This window comes from Melospiza melodia, chromosome 18 (assembly GCF_035770615.1).
Source record: "Melospiza melodia melodia isolate bMelMel2 chromosome 18, bMelMel2.pri, whole genome shotgun sequence".
NCBI lineage: Eukaryota > Metazoa > Chordata > Aves > Passeriformes > Passerellidae > Melospiza > Melospiza melodia.
The window spans coordinates 2183016-2210377 of NC_086211.1; the positions used below are offsets into that span (position 1 = coordinate 2183016).

Sequence of the window (27362 nt, forward strand, 5' to 3'; positions counted from 1 at the left end):
GAGAGTAAAAGCATAAGAGAGTGAGGTTCCAGTTCAAATACAATAAATCTTCTTCTATGTTGAATATTCTAATTCTCACTAACCAATCTAGTACAAGATACAAATCCTACAGCATTTCCATACAGCCTGTAAGAATCATTACATTACCACACTGTGCTACATTTTAAACCCTACAAACTCCTCTTTGGGCCCCTTCTGCCAAGCTGTAGGGTCTGCTCTGCCCCTTGGGCCTGTCTGCAAGCAGAGGGTGTTGTTCCATCAACAGGGGATCACCTTCAGCTGGCCACGCCATTGTTTTCTATTTGTTCAGTAACTGAGGGATCTCAAAGCTCGCTTTCATTTCAATCTCACTCGTAGTTTCTATATCCTCAAAATCTTTTGCCAGACAATCATATTTATAGGGCTTTCCTGTTTCATCTTCCCCAACAAGGTGCTCCTGGGCAATCTCCCTCCCACAGGACCCTCCCCACCAGTGCTGCTGTCCTTAGACCAAAAATCCCTCAGACATCATGCACTGGCATCACCAGCCAGTCCAGCTTGAGCAAATTCCAATTTCCAAGCCTTCCTCCTCTTCCTCCACTGTCCCCTTGTGCCTGGGAGCAGCTCTCCCCTCTCCATGGCCACCCCACAGTCCTGTCCTCATCGCCCTGACCTGAAGCTTTTGGGGAGCTCACAAAGGGCCATCACTCCCTTACTCCCCTCAATCCATCCCCGTGTCTCACAGGCAGGCAGCACTGGCAGCTCCTCCTGCTCTTGCCCAAGCAGCCAGGCCTGGCTCCCCTCCAGGGCTTGGTTTATCCAGGCCGGCTCCTCCCGGGCCCTGCCTGGGCGTTGGGCACCCACAAAAGGCTCTGCAGAGGCTCAGAGCCAGGGCTGGGAGCAGAGATCTGTGCCTGGGGCTGCAGACCTGCTCCCGTGCCAAAGGTGTTCCCCAGCAAGGCACAGCAGCCATGGAGTGAGGGCAGGGAAAGCCCTGGGGGCAGCAGGAGGGGGATGGCAGAGGCTGGGATGCAGCACAGGGGCTCTGCAGGGGTTAAATCCCTGTTAAATCCCTGTGGGCTCTGCAGGGGTTAAATCCCTGTTAAAGCCCTGTGGGGAATGGCAGAGGCTGGGATGCAGCACAGGGGCTCTGCAGGGGTTAAATCCCTGTTGGGAATGGCAGAGGCTGGGATGCAGCACAGGGGCTCTGCAGGGGTTAAATCCCTGTGGGGAATGGCAGAGAGGATGGGATGGGCCCAGTCTGTGCCATCTGTGATTTCAGAGCAAGGCAGAGCCATCACCAAGGTCTGTGCTCAGCAAAGGGGGTTAAACTGAGAGAGGGCAGGTTTGGATGGGATTTTGGAAAGGAATTCTTCCCTGTGAGGCCCTGGCACAGATTTTCTCCCAGCCCTGTCCAGCCTGGCCTTGGACACTGTCAGGGATCCAGGGGCAGTCACAGCTTCTCTGTGCCAGGGCCTCCTACCCTCACAGGGAAGGATTTTTTTCCTTGTATCCAATCTAAATCTCCCCTGTTCTATTTAAAACCATCCCCCAGATAGTGTCCTATCACTATCTGCCCATATAAAAGGTGGGTCTCCCTATTTTTTATAAACCATTTAAATACCAAAAAGGCATGTTCAGGTCCCCATGGAGCCTTTTCTGAACATCCTCAGGACAATCCTGAGCCCCAGGGGTGGCAGTGTCACGGACCACCCTCCCCAGCCACAGGCAGCAGAGGCACAGGCAGCTCCCAGCCTTGTGGAAATGAGAAATAAAGCAGAGACCCAGAGCTGGGACACCTCCTTCAGCCAAAGCTGTGGCACCATGGGAGGACAGGAGCTGGCACAGTGACAGTGGCACTGCCACCACCACATCTCCACCCAGAGCTGAGCTCAGCCATCCCCAGCTCCCAGCTGGGGCACCTTCACACAAACCTTGTTTGGGGAAGGGAGTGAGGCCAGCAGGGGCAGGAGGAGGCAAGCAGAGCTGCTCACACCCTGGCCCCGAGCTCAGACGGGTTCCCACAGCCAGGAGAGCTGCTCTGATTTGACATCTCCCCACACACCCCCAGCAGCAGGGCTGTCCTGCCCCGTCATGTGGGAGCATCTCTGGGGATTAGGAAGGGGCTGGGCAGGTTGTTTCCCATGTCAGCCCTCCTTGCCCAGCTCTGCCCTGTGTGACCGTGTTCACAGGGGTCTGAGGATGGGGGAAGAGATGAGGATCTGACTCCATGTTTCAGAAGGCTGATTTATTATTTTATGATATATATTATATTAAAACTATACCAAAAGAATAGAAGAAAGGATTTATTCTATTTCTAAAAAGGCTAGCTAAGAATAGAAAAAGAAGAATGATAACACAAGCTTCTATCTCGCACTCTCTGTCCGAGCCAGCTGACTGTGATTGGCCATTAATCAGAAACAACCAACATGGGCCAATCCCAGATGCACCTGTTGCATTCCACAGCAGCAGATTATCATTGTTTGCATTTTGTTCCTGAGGCCTCTCAGCTGCTCAGGAGGAAAAATCCTAAGGAAAGGATTTTCCATAAAATGTGTCTGTGACAGTGCCCTCCTCCTGCTCTGCTCCAGCACATTCCCCATGGAGCTGGATCAGCATCAGGCCATGGAGAGGGGCCCTGCAGGATCAAGCAGGGCAAGAGCAGAGGGCTGAGCTGCCCAGGAGGGCTCCACCAGCCCAAAACCCAGGAGGGGAGCACAGATCCAGCTTCAGCACAGCACAAAAGCCATTCCCCAGCACCTGAGCCCACACAAGCTCAGTTAAATCAAATCAAACCAGCCACAAGAGCACTTACACCATGAGGATCCTAATTCAGGGCCTCTTCCATGGCATCTGGAGCAGGCTTTACACCACAGCCATGCCAGGCATTCCCAAGGAGGCACTGCCTGTCCTCAGCTGCACTTGGTGTGTCTGGGAGAGTCCCTGTCAGCACCAGGAAGGAATTCAGCCCTGCAATGACCTCCTGAAGAGGAACCAACCCATGGGCAGCCACGCCATGTGGCTCCTCAAATATTTTCCCACTGCAAATGCAACCCAACCACAGCTGGATACCCCTGAGCAGCCCTACAAGAGCACAGCTGAAGCCCTCACCCAGCACAAGTTTCAGTGACAAGGCAGAAAATCCCCAACCAAGGGCTCCCAGCCACCTCCTCCCAGCACAGCCTGAAGTGGGAACCCCAAACAGTCTCAGCTTTGCCAGCACAGTGCCAGCCAAGCATCCTTGGTGCCTTCCAGCCCCTCACATCCCTCAGAAGGATCCATCACTTGCCACATCAGCACCAACCAGGAATTTTTTCTCCCCCTCCCTGATTTTCTCCCCCTTTTCCAGCAACCCTTCCCCAGAGCCCAGCTGGAAGATTCAGCCCTGGACAGGAGATTTCATCATTCCTTCACCTGGATTTCTCAATGCTTAATCATTTTTGCAGTCGTCTGCAGATGAGTCGGAGCCTCTGCTATGAGGAAGAAGAGGAATCTCCTCCTCCCTTCCTGCTAATCCTGCAAGGGTGGGAAAAAAATAAAAGCGCATGTGACCGAGGCATTAATAAGACATCCCAAATACAAAAACAAGCTAATTAAAACCAGGCATGACCTATTCATAAAATAAGTTCCTTTCAACCTCAAGAAGAGAGGAGAAGCCTTTGAAGTCAGGCTTCATAATCCAGAGAGATCCCTGCCTCCACCAGTGACCTCACCTGGAAACTTGTTCTTGCCCAAGTGTCACTAAAGCCTTCCCAATAAAAGCTGGCTTTGGAGACAGCTTGGGATGAACAATTGGTGCAGCAGAAGCTCGGCAGAACGAGTTCCCCAGGGTACAGAGGAGTCTCCAGGGGCTCTTTGCCAAGGCTATGATGCCTCTGAAACTCCTCTCATGTTCCCAGCTGGGTGGGAAACCATCTCCCAGCAGGGTTTGGCGCTGCCCTGCTGCACCCTGACTGGAAATGTGGCGGGTTGGGGGGCAGCAAAAGGAGATTTCCAGAAGAGGAGGGTCTGACATCCCCTCTGCCAGAAAGAAGAGCGGAGGGAGCAGCACTGCTGCAGTGCCTCATCTTGGGAGAACGTGGAGCAAAAACCCCACCTGAAAACACAACGTCTGCAGGGAGAGGAGGCAGGAAGAGCCCGGAGAGCCCTGGGCTTGAGGCAGCCCCAGCAAGGACCAAAGAAACCCCTCAGGACAGAGCCCTGCCTAATTGCCCCGAGTTTCACCCTTCCCTCCCACACTCGTGGCCACCACAGGGATGGGGACATCGGGATGGGGACATGGGGCCAGTTTGGGAACGCCCCTGGCGTCTGCAGACACTGATCCCAGCCCACTGCTGGAAAGAGCCATTGTCTGCAGGATTCACTGTGAATGCAGCCAGATGCCAAGATAATCCCCTCATTAGCCTGGTTCCTCTTCTGCTGCATCCTGCCTGACTCAGAGATCACAGAAAGCTCAGCAGACCAAAGAAAGGGCAGCGGTGGCTGAGGGAAGGCTCGGGAAGGGCAGGTTGGGAGTGTCCATGGAGCTCCAAACACAAGGCTGGGTGGAGAAGGGCCCAGAGAGCTGCAGAGGCTCCTGCTGGAGCAGGCACTGCTCAGGGGTCACCTGCAGGTTCCTCTGGGGCCAGGCAAGAGGTGGCACCACAGCAACCCCAGAGCCAAGAAGGAGCTGGGAGGAAGGACATCCATCCCTTTGGGCAAAGCCTTGGAGGGGCTGGAAAGGAAAGGGACCAAGCATGTTCCCATGGCTTGGCAGGACATCACCTGGGGAGGGAAAGGGGGACTGGGAATGCCTGGGGAGAGACTGAAACCTCAAGTACCAGTGAGCTCTTCCTTCAAATTCAGACCAGCGAGAACAAACCATCCCAGCACAAATCCTCCATCCCAGCACAAATCCTCCATCCCGGCTCCCTTTCCTTTCAGATGCCAGCAGGGATCTGTGAGAGCCCCTCAGATGACAGAGCCAGGCAGCACAGACACACACAAGCTCCAGCACGGCCCCTGAGCTCCTCCTGGCTCCTTGCTGGCAGATATGACACAGACACACAGAGGAGTGACTTTCAACAGTTTACTGGATACCAGGACAACCAGAGATTAATCCAAGTGTCACTGCCCAAACTTGTAAGCTGAACTTGTGCTCCAAAAGATGATTTCAGGAATAGTGCTGTGGGATTTTTTTTATAATGACTGGGATATAAAGAATATTAGTTGTATGGAAGGATGCCCTGCAGCAGGACAGAGAATGGGTTTGTGGGGGAAATACAGGGCTCAGCTGCAGCACCAGAGTCATCAGTGCCACCTCTGGGAGCCCTGAGGTTGTGGAAAGGGCTGCTGTGTCCCTGTAAGGTGCCTGTTAAACCCAGAGCCTCCTGCCCAGGGTCAGAGAGCAGCTCAGGAGGGAGCCAGGGCTCTCCTGGCGCTGGGGATTCCCTGCAGCAGCGCTGGGCTCTGCCCCAGGAGGATCCAGCCTCCCCCTTTGCACGGAGCACTGATGGATGTGCACAGACAGCCCTGTTTGGGCTGCTCCATCCCCCAGAGCCCTCGGGGGGACAGCCAGAGGATCCCCCCACTGTCACAGACATCTTTGCATGAAAAATCCTTTCCTTAGGATTTTTCCTCTTGAGAAGCTGAGAGGCCTCAGGAACAAAATGCAAATAATGATTATCTGCTGCTGTGGGATGCAACAGGTGCATCTGTGGTTGGTCTTATAGAGTTATTTCTAATTAATGGCCAATCACAGCTGGCTTGGACAGAGAGCTGAGACACAAACCTTTATCATTCTTGCCATTCTAGTCTTAGTTTATCTAGCCTTCTGATGAAACCTTTTCTTCTATTCTTTTAGTATAGTTTTAGTGTAATATATATCATAAAATAATAAATCAAGCCTTCGGAAACACGGAGTCAGATCCTCATCTCTTCCCTCAGCATAAGAGCCCTGTGAACACCCAGGGACTGGGGCTGCAGAAACACCGTGCAAGGAGCAATGGCACATCCAGGGAACAGGGACAGACACTGAGCACCTCCTGCCTCAGCCTCTGCTCTGCAGAAGCTCTTTTCTTGCTGCCAGCCACCTGCTAAAGCACATTTCTTTCAGCCCCAGCAGAGCCCAGGTCAGATCCACCTGTTCCATCGGAGCAGGGCTGCTCCCTGAGGCAGGTTTTCTTTCTCTGCAGCTTTTCTGAGCTCTTTGCTCTTGATCTCTGTCTCGCTGTCTGCAGCCCCCCGGGGCTGTCTGTGCCAGGCTCTCTCCTGTTTGCCCTAGACCTGGTATCACAGGCTCTGGAGCTGTTTTACCTCGGATAAACTCTTCCCCTGGTTACCAGAGGCTGCACACAGGGAGCTGTGAATGAGGTTAAAACGAGGGGAAAACATCCCTGTGGAAAAGTGCCTCATTTCCAGGCACTCCACAGGCCTGAATATCCTGGAGCTGCAGCAAGCAAGGCTTCCTTTCCTCAGAAAACCTACGAGCCCCAAAGGAATGAATTCATTCCCTGTTCAGTCCCTGGCTCTCCCAGTCCCTGTGGGAATGCTGGAAAGCATCACTACCAGAGACTGGAGACAAACCCAGGCAATGCAGCCCAACCTCTGAGCACATTTCACTCACAACCTCTGCTACCAGGCAGGTTTGGGTATCCTGATACACAGGCACATCCATCAGGGCCCCTGGAAAGGACCAGCACTGCTGGATCCATCTTTGAGCTCATGGGATGGCACAGACAGCATCTGCACACAAATTCCCACTTTTTGTCCCACTCTTTCCTGAGCATCTGCAGTAGACGCTCTCCCCCATTCTGGCCATACAAGGTCTGAACCCAAAAATAACCTTCTGCTAGTGGAAATAAGTCCTGGATTGGTCACAGAGTTGAAGGTGGGGCTAAAATCTCACAGAGATTTCGGTGAAGATGGAGGGCAGGAGCACCAGGCTGGAGAGGTACACCCAGATCCTGCTGGAGATGCTCAGGAATTGTGACAATCTGCCAGGGAGGGAGAGCCACCACTGCCCTGTGCAGGCCCCATCCTGCTGGGATGGTCCTGGCAGGGCAGGGGGACAGCAGCAATTCCCAGAGCAGAACTCAGGAGGATTCCAGGGACTGGGGACCTGTGGCTCAGGGCAGTGTAAATACCCCAGGTGAGATGAGACAGGCACAAACACCCAGGCCGGTGCCAAAAGAGCATAACTTGCCTGTCAGGAAGGAGGAAAGAGACAGAGAAAATCATGGATACTGCTGCAGCTCAATGCTGACTGCAGTCCTAGACCTGTCTCTGCTCCCGATCCAGCCCTGGCTCGTCCTCAAGGACACATTTACACCCACAAATGGCTTCAGATAGCCTTGATACCCTTTTGGGTATGGGGGCATTGTGGAGACCCCCTGGCACCTCTGCCAGCAGGAACCTGCTTCCCTCAGCTCCTGACGGGACATTTCCCACCAACTCCTTGAGCATCACAAAACCAAATGGTTTGGGTTTGTTTGTTTGGGTTTTTTTCTCCAGGAACCAAGGACTTTGGGGGAAGCAGGGAATTCAGTCATGTCCCTGTTAGGAACCTGCAGGGGCTGGATTAGCAACTCGGCTCCAAAATCTCCTTTTCCCTGAGCACCTGGAGGGAGCTGAGCTGACTCCAACCTCACCGTAGGACACTGGAGAAAAGCTGAGTTAGCAGGGCTGTGCTAATTACCCCCTGCGCGGCTCCTCCCAAAGCTTTCGAGACTGTGAAATGGCCCATCTGCTGCGACAGAGCTCTCATTGTCTTAATCACACGACACACTGGTGACATTCCGCCCGGAGCCGGCGACAGCGACCGAGCCCTCGCTGCTGGCCAAGAGCGAGGCACCGATCAGGAGCTCCCAGTGCCCTGCCAGCCGAACCAGCTTTGGCCCTTCCCCAGGGGATAACTCAGGAAAAGGAGGTGGAAAAGATGAGGTTGGAACTGGAGCAACAGGGCACAAACGTCCCCGTGGTTACTAAAAGTAAAGTGTGGCCAAAGAGCCCCCGTGTGGGGCGAGGGATGTGTGTGTGTCTAGCAGGAAAATCCTTTAGCACATAGGATTAAGGTAGCTGAGTGTGATGCTCCCACAGCCCAGCTCACCTGGGCATCCCTGCTGGGTTTGGGATGGACTTTCTTGTCTCCAGGAGGATGAGGAGCCACACGTGGCTGTGTTTGCCACAAACCCTGTGCAAGGAGAGGGACCAACAGCCAGGTTGTCAAGATCTGACAGAAATAAGAGAGGGGAAAAAAGAAACTTGGGACAGCCTACTTTATTGGAATCACCAGGGGCATGCAGGAATGGTGGAAATGGATGTTTGGCCCCATGGATCCCTCCCCAAGCTCAGAGCAGCCTGTGGGAAAACCCAACAAACTCCAGCATCCTCCGTGCAATGAGAAGGGAAATGCAGCTCCAAGGACATCAATTCTGGCAGGAGGAGGTGGGCAGGGTGGGGGAAATCATGGGCAAACAGTGGAGAAAGCAGGGTGGGGTTCAGTGGGGCTGCTGTCCCTGTGCCCAGGGTGTCACAGAGGGACACAGGTCTGGCTGTGCTTAGTGGCCACCAGGCCATGTCACTCCCAGCCACTGCTGGTGCTCCTGTTCACCCTGCAGGAAGACTGGGAGCAGGAAAGATCAGCACACAGCACCCTTTCCCTAAAAGCCAGACAAGCCACCAGGACCCAAGTCTCCCAGACAAGAAGCCAAGAGACAGGAGACTCCATAATTAATGGGAGCTCTGCAACTCCAGCTTAATTACACCAAACGGTGGCTGCACCCCAGGAACCTGGAGCCATGAATAGCAAAGGAAGCACCTGGAGAGGGGGAAGCAGGGAGGATGTTCCTGTCGCAGTGCCATCCCCAGCAGACAGGTTGGCTAATAGGACACAGCTCTGGCCAGGATTTTTCTGCAAGGCAGAATAAATGCAGTTGGAGAGTCTTTATCTGAGGCTGCTGTAGCTGATCCTTGTTGCTGTTATCAGAGTTCTTATCAGGGCACTTAGATCAACACCCTGTCATAGAGCAGGGGCAGAGCTGCTCACACCCAGCAGACAGAGGCTGGGGGAGAGATGGTTAATTGGTTAATTCTGTGGTTAATTCCACCTTGCTCCCAGGCCATAGGAGCCTTTCCATAGGGGGTGAAAGGGGCAGGGGATTTATACAAAACAGTCTCAGAACCCCAGAATGGTTTGGATTGGAAGGGACCTTAAACCTCATCTTGTTCCAAACCCCTTCCACTGTCTCAGGTTGCTCCAAGCTCCATCAAACCTGGCTTTGGACACTGTCCAGGATCCAGGGGCAGCCACAGCTTCTCTGGGCACCCTGTGCCAGGGCCTTACCACCCTCACAAGGAAGAATTTTTTCCCAATATCCCATCTAACCCTGCCCTCTGTAGTGAGAAGCCATTTTCCCTTGTCCTGTCACTCCAAGCTCTTGCCCAAAGTTCCTCTCCAGCCCTTTTAAGCACTGGAAGGGGCTCTAGGACACCCCAGACCTCTCTCTTCTCCCTGCCAGCTCTCCCAGCCTAGCTCCACACAGCACAACACACAGAATACACAAGTGAAAACTACAAGAAAATAATAGAAGCTTTCAAATGGCAGAAAATATTCCAGCCCTGGAAAGAAAACTTATTCAAACAAGAAAGCAGAAAGGAACAAAAGGCTCTTACCCATATTCCCATATAAACTTTTAAGGAAAAATAAAGCACTACAACAAGGTCAGAATGCTGAACTGCTGTGAGGGGGTAACAGATCCAGGAGTGGAATTTGACTCCTTCATTCCTCTGCCTCCTTCTTCATCCTCAGCCTCACAGGGTGACTGGATCAGTAACTCATTAGCAGTCCAAGGGCATTTATCATTAACAGCCCAGCAGCAGGAATTGTGCTTCCCAAGGTGCCTGGGTGGGCAGCCTGGCCCACCCTCTCCACTCCACCTGATTCAGTGTCTCACAGATGGGCAGGGTTGAAAAATGTCTGAGTGATGCCTCATGTGCTTCCCTCCCTTTCCACCACTCTAACAACAGCCAAAGGACAGCAGCCCAGCCTTATGGGTGCAGTTTGTTCCCAAATTCCTGAGCTCTCATCAATACCATAATTGTATAACTGCATGAAACCAGGCAAAGTTGGGGGTTTCTGTGTTTTAAAGCAAAGATCAAACAGGAGCTGGGTGAATGCCTGAGGTGCAGCCTGGCATGGCAAGGGCTGACCAGGAGAGACCCCCACAGAAGAGATCACAGAATGATGGAATCATTTGGCCTGGAAAAGTCCTCTCAGATCATTGAGTCCAAGCATTATTCCACATCTACACTGCTGTTAAATCCCTGGTGATTCCACCACTGCTCTGGGCAGTCTGTGCCAATGCTTGACAACCCTTCCCATGAGATTTTTCCTAATATCCAACCTAACCTCTCCTGGTGCAACTTGGGATTGTTTGCTCTTGTTAACTGGGAGAAAAGACCAGCCCTCACCTGCATCCTCCTGTCAGGGAGCTGTGGAGAACGGAAGACAGCAATTCCTCTGAGGAGAGGAGACAGCATGAGACAGGCACAGGAAAGCACCTCAGAATCCCGTGTTTTGGGGTACTTAGCCATCAGTTTGCAGCACTGGACGCTTGTCTGAATTGCTCCCAAGACTTCTACAAGGTCTCACTAATAAAATAAACAGGGTGCAGTTAACGTGCCCATCACTGAGCCAGGTCAGCATTCCTGCTCTCTTTGAAGGAGCCGCAGCAGCTCCGCACAGCCCTGAGAGGAACCGACCTTCCCCCTCAGTGCTCAGCTGGAATTTGACCTGCATTAACACATCCAAAGTACCCACACGTGTCAATAAATCAGCCTGCTGTTTCCATTAGCATTAAGGAAAGCACCTGGTTTTATCCTTTCAAGTCAATGAAGCCTCCAAAGTCCTTGGAAGTTTGTCTCCAACATAGAAACGGTGTCAACAAAGGTTAATTTTCACTTGTGAACACGCCAAAAGCTTTACACTCATTTGTAGGACATGATGGAAAGATGAAACCAAACAGCCTCGAAGTGCTCATCAGTTCCACCACTGTTTTCTCTGTAACAGGTGAGGAACTGGGAGTCTCTGGGGCTGGGAGCTGCAGCCTGGCAGCCAGCCGGCCATTCCACCCACACCTGCCCAAGGAGGGCTGGGAAAACAAACCCGGACAAGTTCAACTCTGCTCTGTGGCGTAGATTTTAGCTCATCCACGCAGTCAGGGCAGGCAGGAAACCTCAAAAAAAACCCCCCAGTTTACATGTGATGAGCTGGTTTGGATTTTACCAGCTGGAACCTACATCCCCCACAATATTCCCAAGTCCAAGAGGCACAGAATGGTTTGGGGCGGGAAGGATCACCTCATTCCAAACTTTGCCATGGCAGGGACATCTTCCACTATCCCAGGTGGCTCCAAGCCCCATCCAAACTGGCCTTGGACACTTCCAGAGATCCAGGGGCAGCCACAGCTTCTCTGGGAATCTGTGCCATGGTCTGAGCAAGTCCCTGTTGCTCCCTGACCATATTTAAGGACAGTTTAGAAGACAAAGGGGCAGCACATGAGCATTTTTAGAAAGCTCACACAAAACAAGTTTTTATTCTTTGTCGCAGAAAATAAATACAGGTGCATATTCCATATGCTTTTCTATAAAAGCACTCCTACAAAATCACTGGACTGCATACAACAGTACGACCTTTTTGGCTTTTAAAATGCAAATATTATACAGTCACTTCATTTTATCATCATTTAAAGCACTTGTAGCAAGCAGCTTTGGAAAAGGAATGCTTAATTTAGAAGCCAAATTCTTGCCTCAAGTGTTTTGTGGGATTTTTCCATCGTGTATAGTGCAACTAACCTAAAAGCAACTAGAACAGTTTTTCTGTAAAACGTTTATTCCCACCAACCCCCCACCCCCAATTTAAAAAAAAACCCTGCAAAGGAAAAAAAAATTGTCTCAAAAACTGTTCTACCTTGATACTTAAACCAAGAGAAAACAAGAAGTGGCTCAATGGAAATATTAAGGTAAGCACAACGCTTCACAGCTCGTTCTCTGTTCGCTTCCAGTTTGGCCCGGGTGTTTATTTAGAGGAATGAGCTTTAATCATCCACTCCTATATTCCTGAAAAGGTAGGACATGGACTCCCCGTTGTGGATCCTGCGAATGGCTTCTGACAGGATCATGCTGATATCCACAGTCTTGATTTTAGGGCACTGGAGTTTTTGTATTTCATGTGGAATCGTGTTTGTAACAACCACCTACAGGAAGAAGAAATGGTCACAACGATGTAGCTCTTTTGTTTTCCACCTTTTATACTGGAAGGGTGAAAGGGAGTTTTACAGATCCCACAAAACCACCCTGGCTGACAAAACAACATTTTACATTACTGTCAGGGTCACAGTGTCAGGAAGGGCCATGTGTTGCCATATGTTCCATGTATCCATGGATACTAATGGCACTGCCCCTCCTTCCCTTCATTCTGCCACACAGATCCAGAGGAGGTACAGAAATATCCCACCCATTGAAGAGAAGGTGTGCTGACTCTGACAATCCAGCCTCTCACCCCTTCCCACATTTCCCACTGCTAGACTTTAAAGACGTGCATGCCAATATTCCAGCACACAACTCCATAGTGAGAAAGCCTGAAGCAGGAACCTCCCATTTAATCCTTAATGCCAGTATATGCAAATAATCAATTCAGGAGAAAATGGCTTTGAAAAGCCCCAAATCCCTGCTCAGAGCTCACACCCCACAGTCACCTCATCGATGGCAGACTCCTCGATCAGCCGGGGAGCATCAGAGGACAGCAGGCCATGGGTGGCCATGACAAAGATCTTGTAGGCCCCTCTCTCCTTGAGGGTCTCAGCTGCAGCCAGGAAGGTGTCAACGTCATCTATGATGTCATCCTGCCAAAATCCCAGAGTCACTGAGGGTTCACCACATCAGACAGACCAACACAGCTTTAACAAGTGTAACAAACCCCAAACTATCAGAAAATTGTTCTTTTCCTTGACAAACCCAGAGGTTACAATCTGCTCCAGAGAAAAGTGTATCAAGGAATCACAAAATGGCCTGGGTTGGAAGGGACCTTAAAGATATCTCATTCCAACCCCTGCCACGGGCAGGGAACCTCCCTTTACAGCTGATTGCTCAGAGTGACACACAGCCTGGCCTTGAATGCTTCCAGGGATGGGGCAGCCACAGCTGCCCTCATAGGGGAAAATTTCTCCCTTATATCCAATCTAACCCTACACTCCTCTAAGTCTGAAGCCATTGCCCCTTGTCCTGTCACTGCAGGCCCTTATAAATAATCTCTCTCCATCGTTCTTGCAGGCCTTCCTCAGGTACTGGACAGCCACAATTAGGTCACCCCAGATCCTTCTCTTTTCCAGGCTGAACAATCCCATTCTCTCAGCCTCTCCTCATACAGAGCTGCTCTATCCCTCTGATTATCTTGGTGGTTTCCTCCAGACCTGTTCCAGCCACTCCATGTCCATCACCTCAGCTTCAGTGGCATCTCCAAACCCAGCAGTAGAACAGGGGGTTCTCCCCTCCTCCTGTGGGGTGCATGCAGCACCTGAACCCCTCCAGGTAAGCTCTGAACAGGATTCCCCCTGCTCTGCTCATGGAAACAAGGTCCCAGTGCTGCTCCCAGAGTGGATCCTTCAGAGCTCCCAGGCAGCTTTGTGAGGGTGCTCAGTGCTGCCCCATCCTATCAAAGTCCACCAGCAGCCAAAGTTCAGTGGCTGACACAGAACAGCTGCTTGATTTCTGCAGCTTTGACATGTTTGATGTAATTGATGAGAACTGATGGCACCTCACTTACCACAATGATAGCTATTCTTCCTCCTACATCTCCAACAACTGTGATGGGTGGCTTTTCCTTGGGAATCAGCACTGATTAATGGCAGATGTTTTCAGAGGGGGAGAAAGGAGAAAGAAAAGAGGAAGTTTATATAATTTATTTGAACTATGGAAATGTCTGATGGGTCACCATTATTAGAGACATGAAGCAGTAACTATTTCAACTATTTCATCATTACTGAATAAAAAACAGCAGGTTTCTAATACATAAATATTTTAAAAGCTTAATTAATATATTAACTATATTCATTTATATCTGAATTATTTACCAATTCAATTAATTCTTAATTTCAGCACAGAAACAGAGGTGCTTGCAGACATAACCAGTTCAGTCACCCACTAACACCCACAGTAGGTTTATGCCCTGCAGTTCTGGTGGTGCAGCTGTAGGTCACATCCACACTCAAGCAAGAAGGAATCTATAGTATTTGTAGGGAAGCCCCAACAAGGGGGAGAGAAATTATGTATTTGATTTTATTTTATTAGAAGGCTAATTCATTATTTTATTATACTATTTTATTTTATATTATATTACATTGTATCTGAACTGAATCTGCTAAGCACTTAACTTTGCACACAACTGCACAGAACTTGTGACTGTCAGCCAATAGTCCTGACACACACACACTCTCTTGGCTCTGATAGGTTTAAGGAAATAAAACACCCTTACTTTGGTAAACAATTTCTATATTGCATTCTACTTTTGCACAAACACAGGCACAGCAAATGATAAGAATTACTTTTCCTTTCTCTGAGGTTTAGAGAATATGAAACCCAGAAATATTCTTGGGAAGAACTGTGCCTTGCTTTTCTCTGTGAGGAGAAATGTGGTGACAGGAATCATCTTCTCCCCACTAAGAAAGACGAGGTTATTTTTTCCCTCTGTGAAGAACCACTCCTTTTAGCCAATCCATTCCTGCCAAACCCAATCCCTAAACCCACAAAAGCAGCAGGTAACACCTTCCCCCCACACTTACTTACTGGGGATCTCCAGGCTGGGGTGGATGGCAGCCACGTACTTGGCTGTGGGAGGGGAGTGCCGCCCGTCCACCATGTCAGACTCGGCATCCTGGGCTTCCCCGTGGATCACCGCGATCCCCAACCGCAGGCGCTCGGCAAAGGACTGGGCCCTGCAGGGAAAGGGTTAAAACACCAGGGAAAGGGTTAAAACACCAGGGAAAGGTCACATTTCAAACAACTCACCTGTCTACAACCCTAAACTTTCCATTTTATTGCTCATGTTTCAGAGGGAAGTCAAGCTATCCTAAAATTTTAAGAGAATTCATAGAGAAATCGGCTGCCCCTCAGGATGTTTTTTTATCGAGTTTGTTAAAGTCAGAGTAACCTTCAAAGTGCCCATATGGGCCTAAAGCAACAGGATAAATGCTGCAAGTCACAAAATGCTGACTGCTCCCTTCTGCTTGCCCAAGAGCCAAAATAACACTTCCCAGCCTTCAGGGATCCCATGCTTCAGCAGGACACATTTAACAGTAGCCAAGATCAGCCTTGATGTCTGGATTGTCTGCATTTAATAGGAAAAAAATACTCTTATAAAAAGAGAAAACAAGTGTTCACCTATTTATTTAGTAGTAAATAAAGACAACATCCCTGCCCTGCTGACACATAACCTGAGATACCCTGTGAAAGGGGGATCCAGATGATCACACTGCCTGACAAACCACACTTGGGAGTTGAACAGCTTGGGTTTTTTAATTAGCTGACATGAAGTTCCTTCACACTGCAGTATTTCTTCAACTAAGATTAGAAATTTCTGGAAAGAAGTGTAAGGTCAGTTGGGGGAGTGGGAAAAGCAGAGAGTCAGGAAAATAGGAATTTGCATGCCAGATATTGGAAGCAGCAAATACCAATGAGCACATCCACCCCACCTCACCCTGCACACCCAAGGGTTTGGGATCCTGCCTAAGCACCCATCCAAGTCTCCTCTGGTCCAAGCAAGCCCAGCACATCCAGAGTGATTCACTCTGCTCTAACATCAGCACCTCAGTGCCTGAATCACCTCCTCTGTCCTTAAGCCTTACTTCACTACCCAAACAATACAAAGTCCAGACAGTAATTTGCCCATCGTGATACTCAGTTAATTAAAAATTAAGAATCTTCCACCCTGTGGTTATCATACAGTTGCAATATTTTTGCAAGTAGTTAATTATAGGTAATTATTATTACAAACAATAAGAGTTATGACTTAGCAGGAATAATCATATCAATAAAACTGTATTAATTACCTTAAAATGCAGTATTAAACTGAATCAAGTTCAAAGTGACAGCCAAATGATTTATTAATTTCCCAGTGAGCTCAGAAACCACAGAGACATTCTGAACTTCAACACACAAGAGTTCTTTTTCACAAGCAGGGATTCATCAGAAGTATTTTCCCAGATTGTTTTCAGCCTGGATTAGGCTGAAACATCCAATTATCCCTCTCCCAAGACAATGTAACTCTTCACATACTGTCCTTAAATACTCATAGGAGCATGTGAAGAAGCTAAACAATACACTTCAGGGATCCTCTCCTCCACAAATCACTGCATATGTGCAACTCATCTATTTGCTGGCATTGACAATTAGTGGATAATCAAGCATTAAAATGCTGCAACAAACCCTTGCCTCCACCCAAGAGGCAACACTGACACCGTGGAAAAGAAATGGAAAAGAAACAAAGGTAAAATTACCTGGCCAAAACAAAAGAAATCATAAAAAGTACTGCTGGAGAAAAAGATGACAAAAGGTGGTTTGTTACAGAAAATAAGGAAAACACAGAGTATCAGAATTCATTGGCATGGATATCCAAATATCTTTTCAACAATGTCTTGTTTGTCACCACAGCCTCTCTTAAACCATCATCCAGCTCTTACAGGACCTGCTGACAGCTCTGTAATTCCAGAGGTTAGGAACAGTCAACTATAAAGCTTCATGGATTAAGAACAGTCACTCAACCACCAGAGACTTCACAATCACAATCATCTCAAACAGCAAACCCAGACTGACCTTCTGTGTTCAGGATCTATCAGCCATGTTCTTTGTTATGTCCACATTGAGAAACTCATCTGGATTAATGGCATTACACTTCCAGCCACTTCTCCTCATTTACAGATTTATAATGTAAATGCACACAAATATAACATAATTAAAAACCTTCTTAATCATAAGCACTGCATTGATTTATCACATCCTTTTGTATGGCTTTGTTTCTACTCTCCTTACATTTATTATGATTACAGCAATGATGTAAAATCTACACAGCTGACAGAGGAGAATTGGGAGGAGTTTGAAGGCTGCATCTTTTAATTATTGAGTATTTGTCCTTGACTTGACCCTAAGAACAAAACCCAACAGAGATTTGCTGCTCTGAGAAAGAGAGCAGATCTTACCCACCTCTTGGCAGATGCAGGAGATTTGGCCACAATTACAGCATTCCTGTAGTCTGGTATCTGTAGTGAATAACAGATAGCAATGTCCACTTCATATCTTTAGACAAATTTAACCTCAGTAAGAATCAGAGAACTTTATTTTGCCAGAATTTTAAGCATTGAACATTTTACCTAAGAAAGCAACCTCAAGAATCCATGGTGCATGATCAGGGTTGACAGCTCAGTAAAAACATGTATTTACAAAATTCAGATATTAACTTCAAACAGTACCTTTTATAAACCCCATTTTACAGTACAGATAACAGAAAAATAACTGCTTTAGGACATCAGGGTTACACCCACAAGTGTTAAAACAGGAAACCATCAAAATTAAAGTTTCCTGTTCAACCTAAATTGTCTTTCATCACTAAAAACCAGCATTTTACAACTTCCTATTGTTTTATAGAGTACCCCAAGAAAAGTCACACCTCTCCATCACATCACATCACACTGACTCTTTCTCTGGACCATCAGAAGGGATAAAACTTCCACAGTCACTGCACTGATCCTGGAGGCTCAGTCTCAAAGTGCTACAAACTGCCAGCCTGGTTAGCACCAGGGGATGCTGCTGAAATGCTGACAGCACAAACCAGCAAGTCTGGGTTTCCCTCTGGTGTCTGACAGCTGCTCCAGTCAGGCCTCACAAGCACAGGCTGCTCCTGAGTTTGCTGCCCCTGCCCCAGCTCATGCTGGTTTTTCACTCCAGACTCCTGATCCCCATTTAACCAGCATTTTAATCCCCATCTCTCAGAAGTTTCTTTTCCTCATCTCCATTTTCCCTGCAAACAGTGACTCCACATCAGATTCATCTGGTTTGTAACTTCCCAAGCATTCCACCATCCACACTTGCAGTTCTTTCCAACATCAACTACAACTGCAGTCCCTCTGGTATCCCACTTTACCCCACTCCTTGCAAACTCAGCCTCTTCCTTCACTCTGCTGCCCTGGGATGATCCATCTCTATGGAGAGCAGCTTTAAGAACCTATGTGTCCTTCTAGCAAAAAACCACAGTCCTGAGCCAAGCAAGTCCTACAGAGCAGGTCCAGTCCTCAGAATCCCAGTGGAAGGGATGGAAAACTCTTCACTAAATACCTGCAAATTGATCTGTTAGGGGTGGAATTCACAGATTTGTGGGGATGACACCCTGTCATGCAGCTCACCACCTTGTCAGATATCAAATACCCATTCCAGAGCACTGAAATACTCGGGGTTTCTGCCAACACAGGCAAAGTAAGTTCCTCCACAATCTGATCCACAATATACAAACTGCACTGGCTGATTATTTCCAAAATCTCCACCTGAAGTAGGCATGGGAAAGAAAAAATAAGTTCTGAATTTGGGCAAGGGTTCAACCAACAGAAAATAAGGAATTTTCTGAGGATGTCAGGCAACATTAATAATCCACAATGTTGGTAACTCCACCTATAAAGTGGGAATTCAGCATGTTCTGTCCTTGGCAAACACTGAGTTATACAAGAGGCTGCAAAGATTAACACGATGGAAGGTATGGACAAGGCAGGGCCTGTCACTCGACATAATAAAGGCTTTGATCTACTTCAGACACCATTGCCTCATTTTTCCTCTGCCAAATGAACAAATTTGTTCTCAGCTCTTCAAAAATGAAGTCAGAAATGTCATCCCAAAGACTCTGAGGTGTCAACATGTCCATGTAATAAAGGCCTGTGTCACTCTGGGATTAACACCTGCTAAAAGCAAAGAGAAGCCACAGAGCATCCAACATGTGCCAAGCACACCAAACTAAACACCCAACTATTTTGTATCACAGGAATTTCACTGATTGCACTGCCTTCATGCCACAACAGCAAGGGATTCTCTTCACATCTAGGCATAAATTTCCAACAGGAAACAACTACAAGCCCTCATTCTCCTAACTTTCAGTGAGATGTTTTTTAACTGACTTTCATCCTTATCAAGCTGGACTCCATCTCATGCTCCTCAGTACATTCCATCATGATTCCCACAGCTTTGGAAGCTCTGGTATTCCCAGTGCAGGATATCCAGCAAGTTGTAGCCACCAGGAACTGGAGATGAATACTAAATTCCCCCTGAGCAGCAATGGTTCAAAGTTTTAAGCACAGATAAAAGATCTGGCTGGTGAAGGTACTTGCCAGTACAGACCCTGTGTGATCAGATCCACTCAGTTCACTCTGGTTTTAGAAAATCCCCTCATGGATGAGCAAAGGGATGAAGAACTGAAAGTATCTTTTAAAACTTCTCTACAAAGGGTCATTTGTTAGATTGCACAGCAGTGTCAGACTCAAAGCTGCAACAATTCTGTGTAAACCACTGAAAGCTCAGGAATCAAAAGGTGCTTCAAGACCAAATCAGGACCATGATCTTGTTATTGACCATAAACCACACTTTCAAGCAACACATAAAGGCAAAACTTGACTTGTGTCTGTGTGTTTGGTTTTCCACTTTTGTTCTTTTTTTTTTTTTTAAGTTAGGAAGTGCTTACATTGTGCAATACTTCTTTCCTGGAACACCAGATGAATGACTGTGGCAAAGCCTGGAGTTTTGTTCTGCCATCCTCTTTGACTCTATTACCAAATGAAATTATAATGAGGAACTCAAATAGATTTTAATACTGTCATAACAAAATCATGTTGGTTTGGGTTTCTTTAAGGGGGTGGGGTGTGTTTTGTTTTTGAAATTGAGCCATTCCCAGCTTTATAAAAAGAAATAGCTTGGATTCAAAAGCAAGAGTGAGCTAAACCCTTTCCCTCACCAGGAAGAAAGCATTTGCTTTATTCCAAATTACCATTAGTCAGAGGCTTAACGTGCATCTTATACCTACAATTATCATTTGCACATTTTGTACAGGCCAATCTACCAGCAGCACTTCTCAAAACCCTTATAAAAATAAGATGGAGGCACAGAACATCCCAAGTTAAGCTCCTCAAGTCAAGACATGCAGTCTGAACTAACAGTGAGTGAGACTTCCACCCACCAGCCTGACTTTGAGAGCACCATCAATAGGCTCTCTCATAGTTTACAACTTCCAAATGTTTCTTATTTTGTGATTTAAATTTATGCCCACACAAGCAGCCCTTCCTATAAATGTCAAGGAAACTGGAAATAGGAAAGGAAGAGGACATTGAGAGCAAGAAAATGCTATTTTTTTCAGTGTTAGGGGAATATATCTAAGAGAAAAAACAGCACTGCTGCATGGGTAAGAAAACATCAGCTCTTCAAGAAAGCAAAAGTTAAATGTGGGGAAGAGAAGAACCAACAATTCCCAACATCACTCCCTGCCCCAAGTGACCATTCTCCCCTTAAAATTCAGTTTGAAGAGTTAATATTTTCAGAGGGATTTGTTTCACATGCCCTGAGTGACATGACAAAAGGAATTAAAAAACCAACTGTAATAACAGGCCTTCCTCACCTCTTCTTGGATGTACTGGAGTAAAAATGGAGATGCTCTCAAGTTATCAACTGGAATATTGAAGAAACCCTGAATTTCCTTCTGATGTAGATCCATGGTAATAAGATGAGTTAGCCCTTTAAAATAAAATAGTGAAACAAACAGAGAAGCACATTAAGAAAAAGTAAGAGAGAACAGACACTTTATTTTTTTAAGTTTCACTGCAGTTTGTCCAGAAAAATCTCTAAGCTGCATGAGAACACTGAGTGAAAATACATAATAAATTAATTTTAGTCCCTCTTACTGGTGTTAATGTGTTTTGAGGCTTCCAGAGTGACTTTTTTAAAAGAAGCTCAGAACCCTGCACATAACTGGCTCTGCAGTGCCACACTGAGGCAGGCAAGATCCTTCTCCACTGGACAAAATGGAAGCCTTGATTTGTCCTATGTCACACAGCATGCTCATTAATTCTAAATCCTGAAAAATGGGCCAAGCTCCTAATCAAAAACCTCTTCTTCCAAAATACCAGCCCAGATCCCACAGTTTGTTAGAACTGCCTGCTTCTTCCCAGGGATGGGAGTAAAAGGAAAGAAGCAGAAAATGTGTTGAAGGCTGTGAAAATGAATAATCTCATTCTCCCACATGGTCTCAGATGTAAAGGACAAAGTGCATTCATCCAACAAGTAAAAAACAAGACAGAAATGACAAGGCACAACTGTTCCAGACTGCAGGAAAGGCAAAGGATGGCATTGGGAGAGGTGACAGCACAGCCCAAAGCAGCTCAGCACAGCAGACTCATTCTGCCAGCTCAGGACAATTTGATGTAAAATGGTTCTATCACATTTGGGGTTTTTATGAACTCACAATTTGGGAACATTTCTAATTACATTCTCCTTTCTATGTAGGTTTAAACACATGAAAAGCTTGGCAGTTATTTTTAAACAGAGTCCAAACTTGTGTACAGATCTCCCTAAAGCTGGAAGCTGACAGCAGGAACCCCCTTGCTCTGATTTAAGGACAGCCACATTCTTACCAGCTTTGCACATCATCGAGGCCAGCAGCTTGGAGACAATGGAGCCCCTTTTCCTCATCTTGCACTGTTTGCTGTAGGGGAAGTAAGGAACCACTCCAATAATGCTTTTGGCACAGGAGGTTTTACATGCATACACCATGATCAGGAGCTCCATGATCGTGGTATTCACATCCCTGCAACGAGAAACATCTGCTCCTGGAGCTGCTGCACAAAAATCCTGAAGTCACCACAGTATTCACACCCAGCAGAGATGGAGAGGGCATATTTTTAGAGAACTGGTCATCAGCTAAGATCTGCACTTCTGCTGCCATGAAAAAAAAGAAGTCTTAGCATTTGTAAAGTTCTTTTCACATAAAATTAAAGAATTTCTGAATCACAGGACACATTGCCCAGGAAACATTCCTCCTACATCTTAACTTTGTGATGGTGCTAGAGACAGGGAGCTGAGAAGAGAAGAATTTAAAAGAGATTGACATAAGCAAAAGAATATTTATGAAAGGAATGCAGAGACCAAGGAGAAGGCTTTATTGCTATAGTCACTACAAATTAAATTTGTAGAAGCTACCTTATGCCAAAGCTGCCTTTGTGTACACATAAAAACCCAACAAAACCTATTCCCAAAACTCCCCACAAACCTCTATCTAGTTAATATAAGCTTATTACACTGCATCACAAACACAAAAGGTGATTAAAAATGAAAAGAGAAGCATTGCTATGGACAGCCCAGATCAAATGCCAGCACAGGGTCTTTAAGCAGTTACTCACTTTGAAACTGTCTGGATGATAAACACATCCTTTCCTCTCACAGACTCCTGAATCTGCACTCGTGTTTCTGCCAAGAAGAGAAATAGGGAAATATTTGCAAGAGCAAAACTCTTTTTAGAGTCTAAGAAAGGGTGTAGGACATTGAAATTCCAGTTTTGCTCATTAAATGCTCACCTCTGTTTGCCTCTTGATAAACCTGAACCTTCCCCATCTCAACTCCCAGGCGCCTGCAGGAACAGAAATAAGGCAGAAGTCAGTAAGGGGAGAGGAAGGGCAAATCAAATGTAAATCCCACATAATGCAAGAGTTACTGAAAAGGCTGCATTCTGTGGGAGAAAACCAAGGAAAGAAAATCCCAAACCATAAACTCTGTAATTACAGTGAACATTTCTCTAAAAAGCACCTACAATTCCCCAAAGCTGCACTGCAGACTATGCTAAACTTATTTTCCAAGCTCAGAACAAGCAGCAGGATAAAAATGGTGCTGTAAAAATGTAACATTTTGTAATTTTTAATATATTTCTTGTCCTATATATATATACACACATGTGTGGCAATATACATGTGCACAAAAATACTGCTTTTAAATCACTCTTATCTATAGAAAAAAGTCAATGCAGAATGAAGAGGAAAGAGTGGCAAGAACTATTTTATGGATAATGGAAGAATAATATCTGCTGTATTTATTCCTTGTCAGCACTAGCTACACCCTATCACTACAAAGAGATCAGGGTATGCTCTGCACTCAGGCCCAAATTCTTTCTACACATAACCTGAGTTCCTTTGCACTCCCATTTCTCCTCCTAGCACACCCAACTTTGGGTAAATAAGCCTCTGGAAGAAATCCATCTTGTCTAATATTCCCAGTAATGTTATGCATCCTAATTATCACATTAAAAATTTATTTAAGTCCTAAAAGTTCTGCTAGAGATATGCATGGATTTAAGCTAAAGAAATGTTCCTATCCAAAATATAGAGAGAGCAGGAGGGATGGAGCTGTCCTGCCTAAAAACACCCCAGTACAAGGAGAGAAAACTTCTGCCATGATGATTTACCACTATGCAAACATGAATTATCCCACAAGTTTCCTATGAAATGCTGCAGCCAGTCACAGCCTGCCACGGAACAATTCAAACACAAATTACTCTCTCTGTTATTGAGCTGTTGAAATTTCCTCTCCTATAGAGCAAACTCCATATTCTTGCAAATCATGGCAGTTTTCCAATATAACCTTAGTTAAATAGGGAAAGAAAAGTGTCCAGTAAAACAAATCCCGTCAGAATAACCCCAAGAGGGGAAGATTCCCTGCAGCCTTTACTTACTCAGCAATCCTCTTGGACAGTTCCATGCACGAGGAATTGGAATTAGCTGAGAACAGCACCAGCCCACCCTTGGTGATATTCATGATGGCCCCAATTTCAGTTGATGGCACACAAAACATCAACCCTAAGTTGTTTTGCCGCTTCTAAAAGACTGCAAGAGATCAAAAGTCATTTAAATCCATGTTAAAAAACAAAACAAAACAAGGCAGACATTTGCTCTGTTTAGAAAGGGTAATCTCCCAGAACCCTGGATATTCCAGCATCATTAAAATCTGTTATTCCCATTTTAAAAGCTCTCCAAAGATCCCCCAAGAACACCTTCTAGCACCAAGTTTTTTTTCCTTTTTAACTGTTTTCCTCAGGCTATCATCCAGTAACACTGATACTTTTTTTCCATCACCTTGTCCAGCTCATTTTCCAGAACTGAGCAATGTTTATTGACTTTTCCAAAATCACAAAGACAGGCAGGGGTAGAATTGAGCTAAAAAGAGCTCCTGGGCCCAGGCTAGAAGAGTCTATTGCCAAAGCTGAATCTCTTCCCAGTACTTTTGCAGTTATAAACTTACAAATAAGGATGAAATGTAAGGAAGAATTCAATAAAGCTGGCAGCTGTAAATAATGACCTCTTGCACAGCAAATCCACTTGCTGAAGCAGCTGTTGTCATTCTTTGAAAGCAATATTTCTCCTGTGAAAACAGGAGAAAAATATCAGGAGGAAATCAGTATAATTTGGGTTTTGTTTCAAATAAAGGCACAAACCACTAATCTCACCAAGGACTTGATGGGATTCCATGTTTTTATTATTCTTTGTAAATCACATTTTCATGGTTACTTCTACTATAAAATTTTAGTCAAATAAAATGGAAAAAAAAAGATCCCATTGACCAGCAGCACTGGATAGATGGAGGCAGCATTCAACTTAAAATCCTGCTGCATAAATAATCCAATCCTTCACCATCCATTTCAGCATTATTTAGGAGACTGGAAATATGAAATATGAGTGGCATAATTTAAACCAAAGTTTAAATTGAAGTTACAGCTAAATCTGTAACTTCTTTCCTGGTAAACATCTCCCTGCTGAGAAACAGAATTATCTAATAGTCACGCCTAATTTGTTAGAAAAAGCTGGTGATGTATCAACTATGAAGTACTCCAAAACAACAACAAAAATAAAGAGATGGAGAGTTCACAGGAACAGCTGGCGGGGTCTGTAATGAAACTCCTTCACACCTCCTTTACAACCACACAGTCTGGCTCAGTTTAACTCTGTCACAGGAACCCGATTCACTCTTGTGAAGAGCCAAAGTCAAGTCAGGAACTTCCTAACAACAAATCTGCTGGTGCCAAGGCTGAGCTGTGCTCAGCTGCCATGAATGAAAAGCTGTCTGTCATCAGAACCGTGCACAGACCGCCAGCTTCAGCCCCAGCACGTCTGAATGTTCCACGGCACTAAAACCAGAGGGGCTCCCAAAGCAACACCTGTATCCCTCTCAAATTAAATACCTAAAAAAACCCCACCCCATTTCTTAGCTAGTGTTTCTCTGCTCTGCTGCTCATTCACTCTCTGCAACTCCCAGCTGTCAACTAATGGCCATCACCCATCAAATATTCATGATGGTGTTCAAGATCCATCTCAGCTCCACCAGAGCAAAGAACCTGAAATGCTTTTAGGTCTAACAGCACCTGAGAGCACTCTGCTTGTGGGCCTGGGTGGGAACAGAGTGGAGGCAACTTTCTGTGTTACCAAAAGCATTCACAGAGTGTTCAGGTGTATTTTTATGCAGGTCTGTTTCTTCTTTGTTCCATAGATTAGGGAAACCACGAGCTGAGCAAAAGATCTGAAAAGGTGAGTTGTTGGTTCCCCACTATTGCTGAGGGTGCACTTTACACCACAATATACTGATGTATTCACAAGCAATAATGAACATTGCTTTTCATTTTATTATAGGTCAAGGACTTTCTTGTGGATGTACTTCAGCAGCTACAAGTGGGCTATGGTGTGTGTGGGCAAGGAAGTTGCATTTAAAGGGTAATATGGATATATCAACCTTCAAACAGGTGTTGGGATGAAAGCAAGCTCACAAAACTTTATTAGATGTGCAAAGGCATGACTCCACAGGGGTACATGGGACAATAATCCTCGGGTGTGAGGTGGGCCAACCTTCCAAGGTTGAACACGAGCACAGAACAGGCTGCAGCACAAACACCTGCCTTTCCTTTTGGGCTGCACACGATTACACAGACACATCATGATGAGCACAACAATCACTGGGCACACGGCTTTATGCCTCCATCAACTGAGCATGTCCACACAGAAAGCAACAGAGGCAGGAATAACTGGATGGGATAAAGAATGGAGCCCATGGGATGGAGGGAATCGGCACCCTCTCCCCAATGTCCCCACGGGGAATTTTCCCGTCCCTCCACACTCACCGATCCCCGTGGGCTGAGACCCTTCCAGCCACCCCTCCCTGCGGTGCTTCGGATGCTCCAGGTGGGTCACACAGGCCCCGTGTCCCTCATGGATCCCATCCCTCCGCCCCCAGAGCGGCCCGGGCACGCCACAGCCCCAGCCGCTGCCCCTCACCTGTGGCACCTGCGGGCAGCCCGAGCAACCCCAGAAAGGGGCAGCCCAGGAGAGGGGCTCCATCCCCTGAGGGAAAGGCGACATAGCCCATTCCTCAGGCGTCGGAACCCCGTGTGGGGAAGGGGGATGTCCTGCCCTCACACAGCCGGCTGAACTGGGCTGAGCGGGCGGGAGCGCCCCTCGCTGAATGCCTTACCTGCCGGCTCCGGCCCCCCGGCCCCGGGAGAAGGCGGCCCGGCCGGAGGGGAAGGAGGGGGAGAGGCAGAGGCGGCGGCGGAGCTCAGCCCCTCCGGTGCTCCGCGGGCAAGATGGCGGCGGGGCGTGAGGGAGGGAGCGCGGGCGGGCGGGGCGGGCCCGAGGCGACGCCCCCCCCCCCCTTCCCCCGCCGCGCTGAGGGGAGCGGGCGCCATCTTCCCCCTCAGCCCCCGTGCTCCCGGCACCGGGACGGGTTACAGAATCTCAGAGTTTTAGGCTTTTGGAATCGTCAGTGTTGGAAAAGATCTTAAGGATCATCCAGTCCGGCCGTCAACGCAGCAGTACCACGAAACCACATCACCCACCGCCAGATGCGGGTGGCTCTTTCAACACCTCCAGGTGTGGTGACTCCACCACCTTCCTGGGTACCTATGCCAATGCCTGGCCACACGGACAATAAAAAGAATTTTTCTGATATCTAATCTGAATCTCCCACGTGTCAGCTTCCAAGACCAGCCCCCTCCTGACTACAGCATCATTTCAGGGAGTTGAAGACAATTATAAGGGCCCTGAGCATCCTCCAGAGTAAACAAACCCAGCTCAGCCATCCCTTATAAAAATAATTTACTAGACCCATCAACAGCCATTTTTGACCTTTGCAACAAAAAGGGAAGTACAGATCTGAATTCGCTGGTGGGAGGATGGGGGGACCCCAACACCACAATTCAGCTGCCCCCCGCCTAAAATTGCCCCCTGGTGCAAAATCCACGTGGAATAATGCAATGATATCCACAGGGTGCCATAATTTTGGAGCTCCCACATCTGCAT

The 27362-nt window shown here is 47.2% G+C and overlaps 1 protein-coding gene across 3 annotated transcripts; it reads right to left on the reverse strand.

Moving 5' to 3' along the window:
- Nucleotides 1–11521: 11521 nt before the first annotated feature.
- On the reverse strand, nt 11522–26652 carry PRPSAP2 (phosphoribosyl pyrophosphate synthetase associated protein 2). Of its 3 annotated transcripts, none has more exons than XM_063171628.1 (12): nt 26536–26652; nt 24376–24438; nt 23753–23903; nt 22605–22657; nt 22431–22497; nt 21666–21838; nt 20654–20769; nt 17212–17267; nt 14800–14948; nt 13781–13851; nt 12714–12860; nt 11522–12212 (listed from the first exon to the last, which is right to left on the reverse strand). In XM_063171628.1, the coding sequence occupies exons 3-12, from the start codon at nt 23869–23871 to the stop codon at nt 12054–12056; spliced, it is 1110 nt and encodes a 369-aa protein (XP_063027698.1). In that variant the 5' UTR covers nt 23872–23903; nt 24376–24438; nt 26536–26652; the 3' UTR covers nt 11522–12053. The 3 variants fall into 3 exon arrangements, with proteins under 3 accessions (XP_063027698.1, XP_063027696.1, XP_063027697.1); XM_063171626.1 differs by having other exon boundaries at nt 24319–24438; XM_063171627.1 differs by lacking the exon at nt 24376–24438 and having other exon boundaries at nt 26536–26649.
- Between the last annotated feature and the right edge of the window lie 710 nt (nt 26653–27362).

Excerpts from the sequence above, each read along its gene's own strand:
- PRPSAP2 (XM_063171628.1), bottom strand. The coding sequence starts at position 23,871 with ATGTTTTGTGTGCCATCAACTGAAATTGGGGCCATCATGAATATCACC. Across the intron at positions 21,839-22,430 it reads ATCATCCAGACAGTTTCAAA|GGATGTGAATACCACGATCA; the intron begins GTGAGTAACTGC and ends TTCTCGTTGCAG. Across the intron at positions 14,949-17,211 it reads TCTCCTGCATCTGCCAAGAG|GGCCCAGTCCTTTGCCGAGC; the intron begins GTGGGTAAGATC and ends CTTTCCCTGCAG.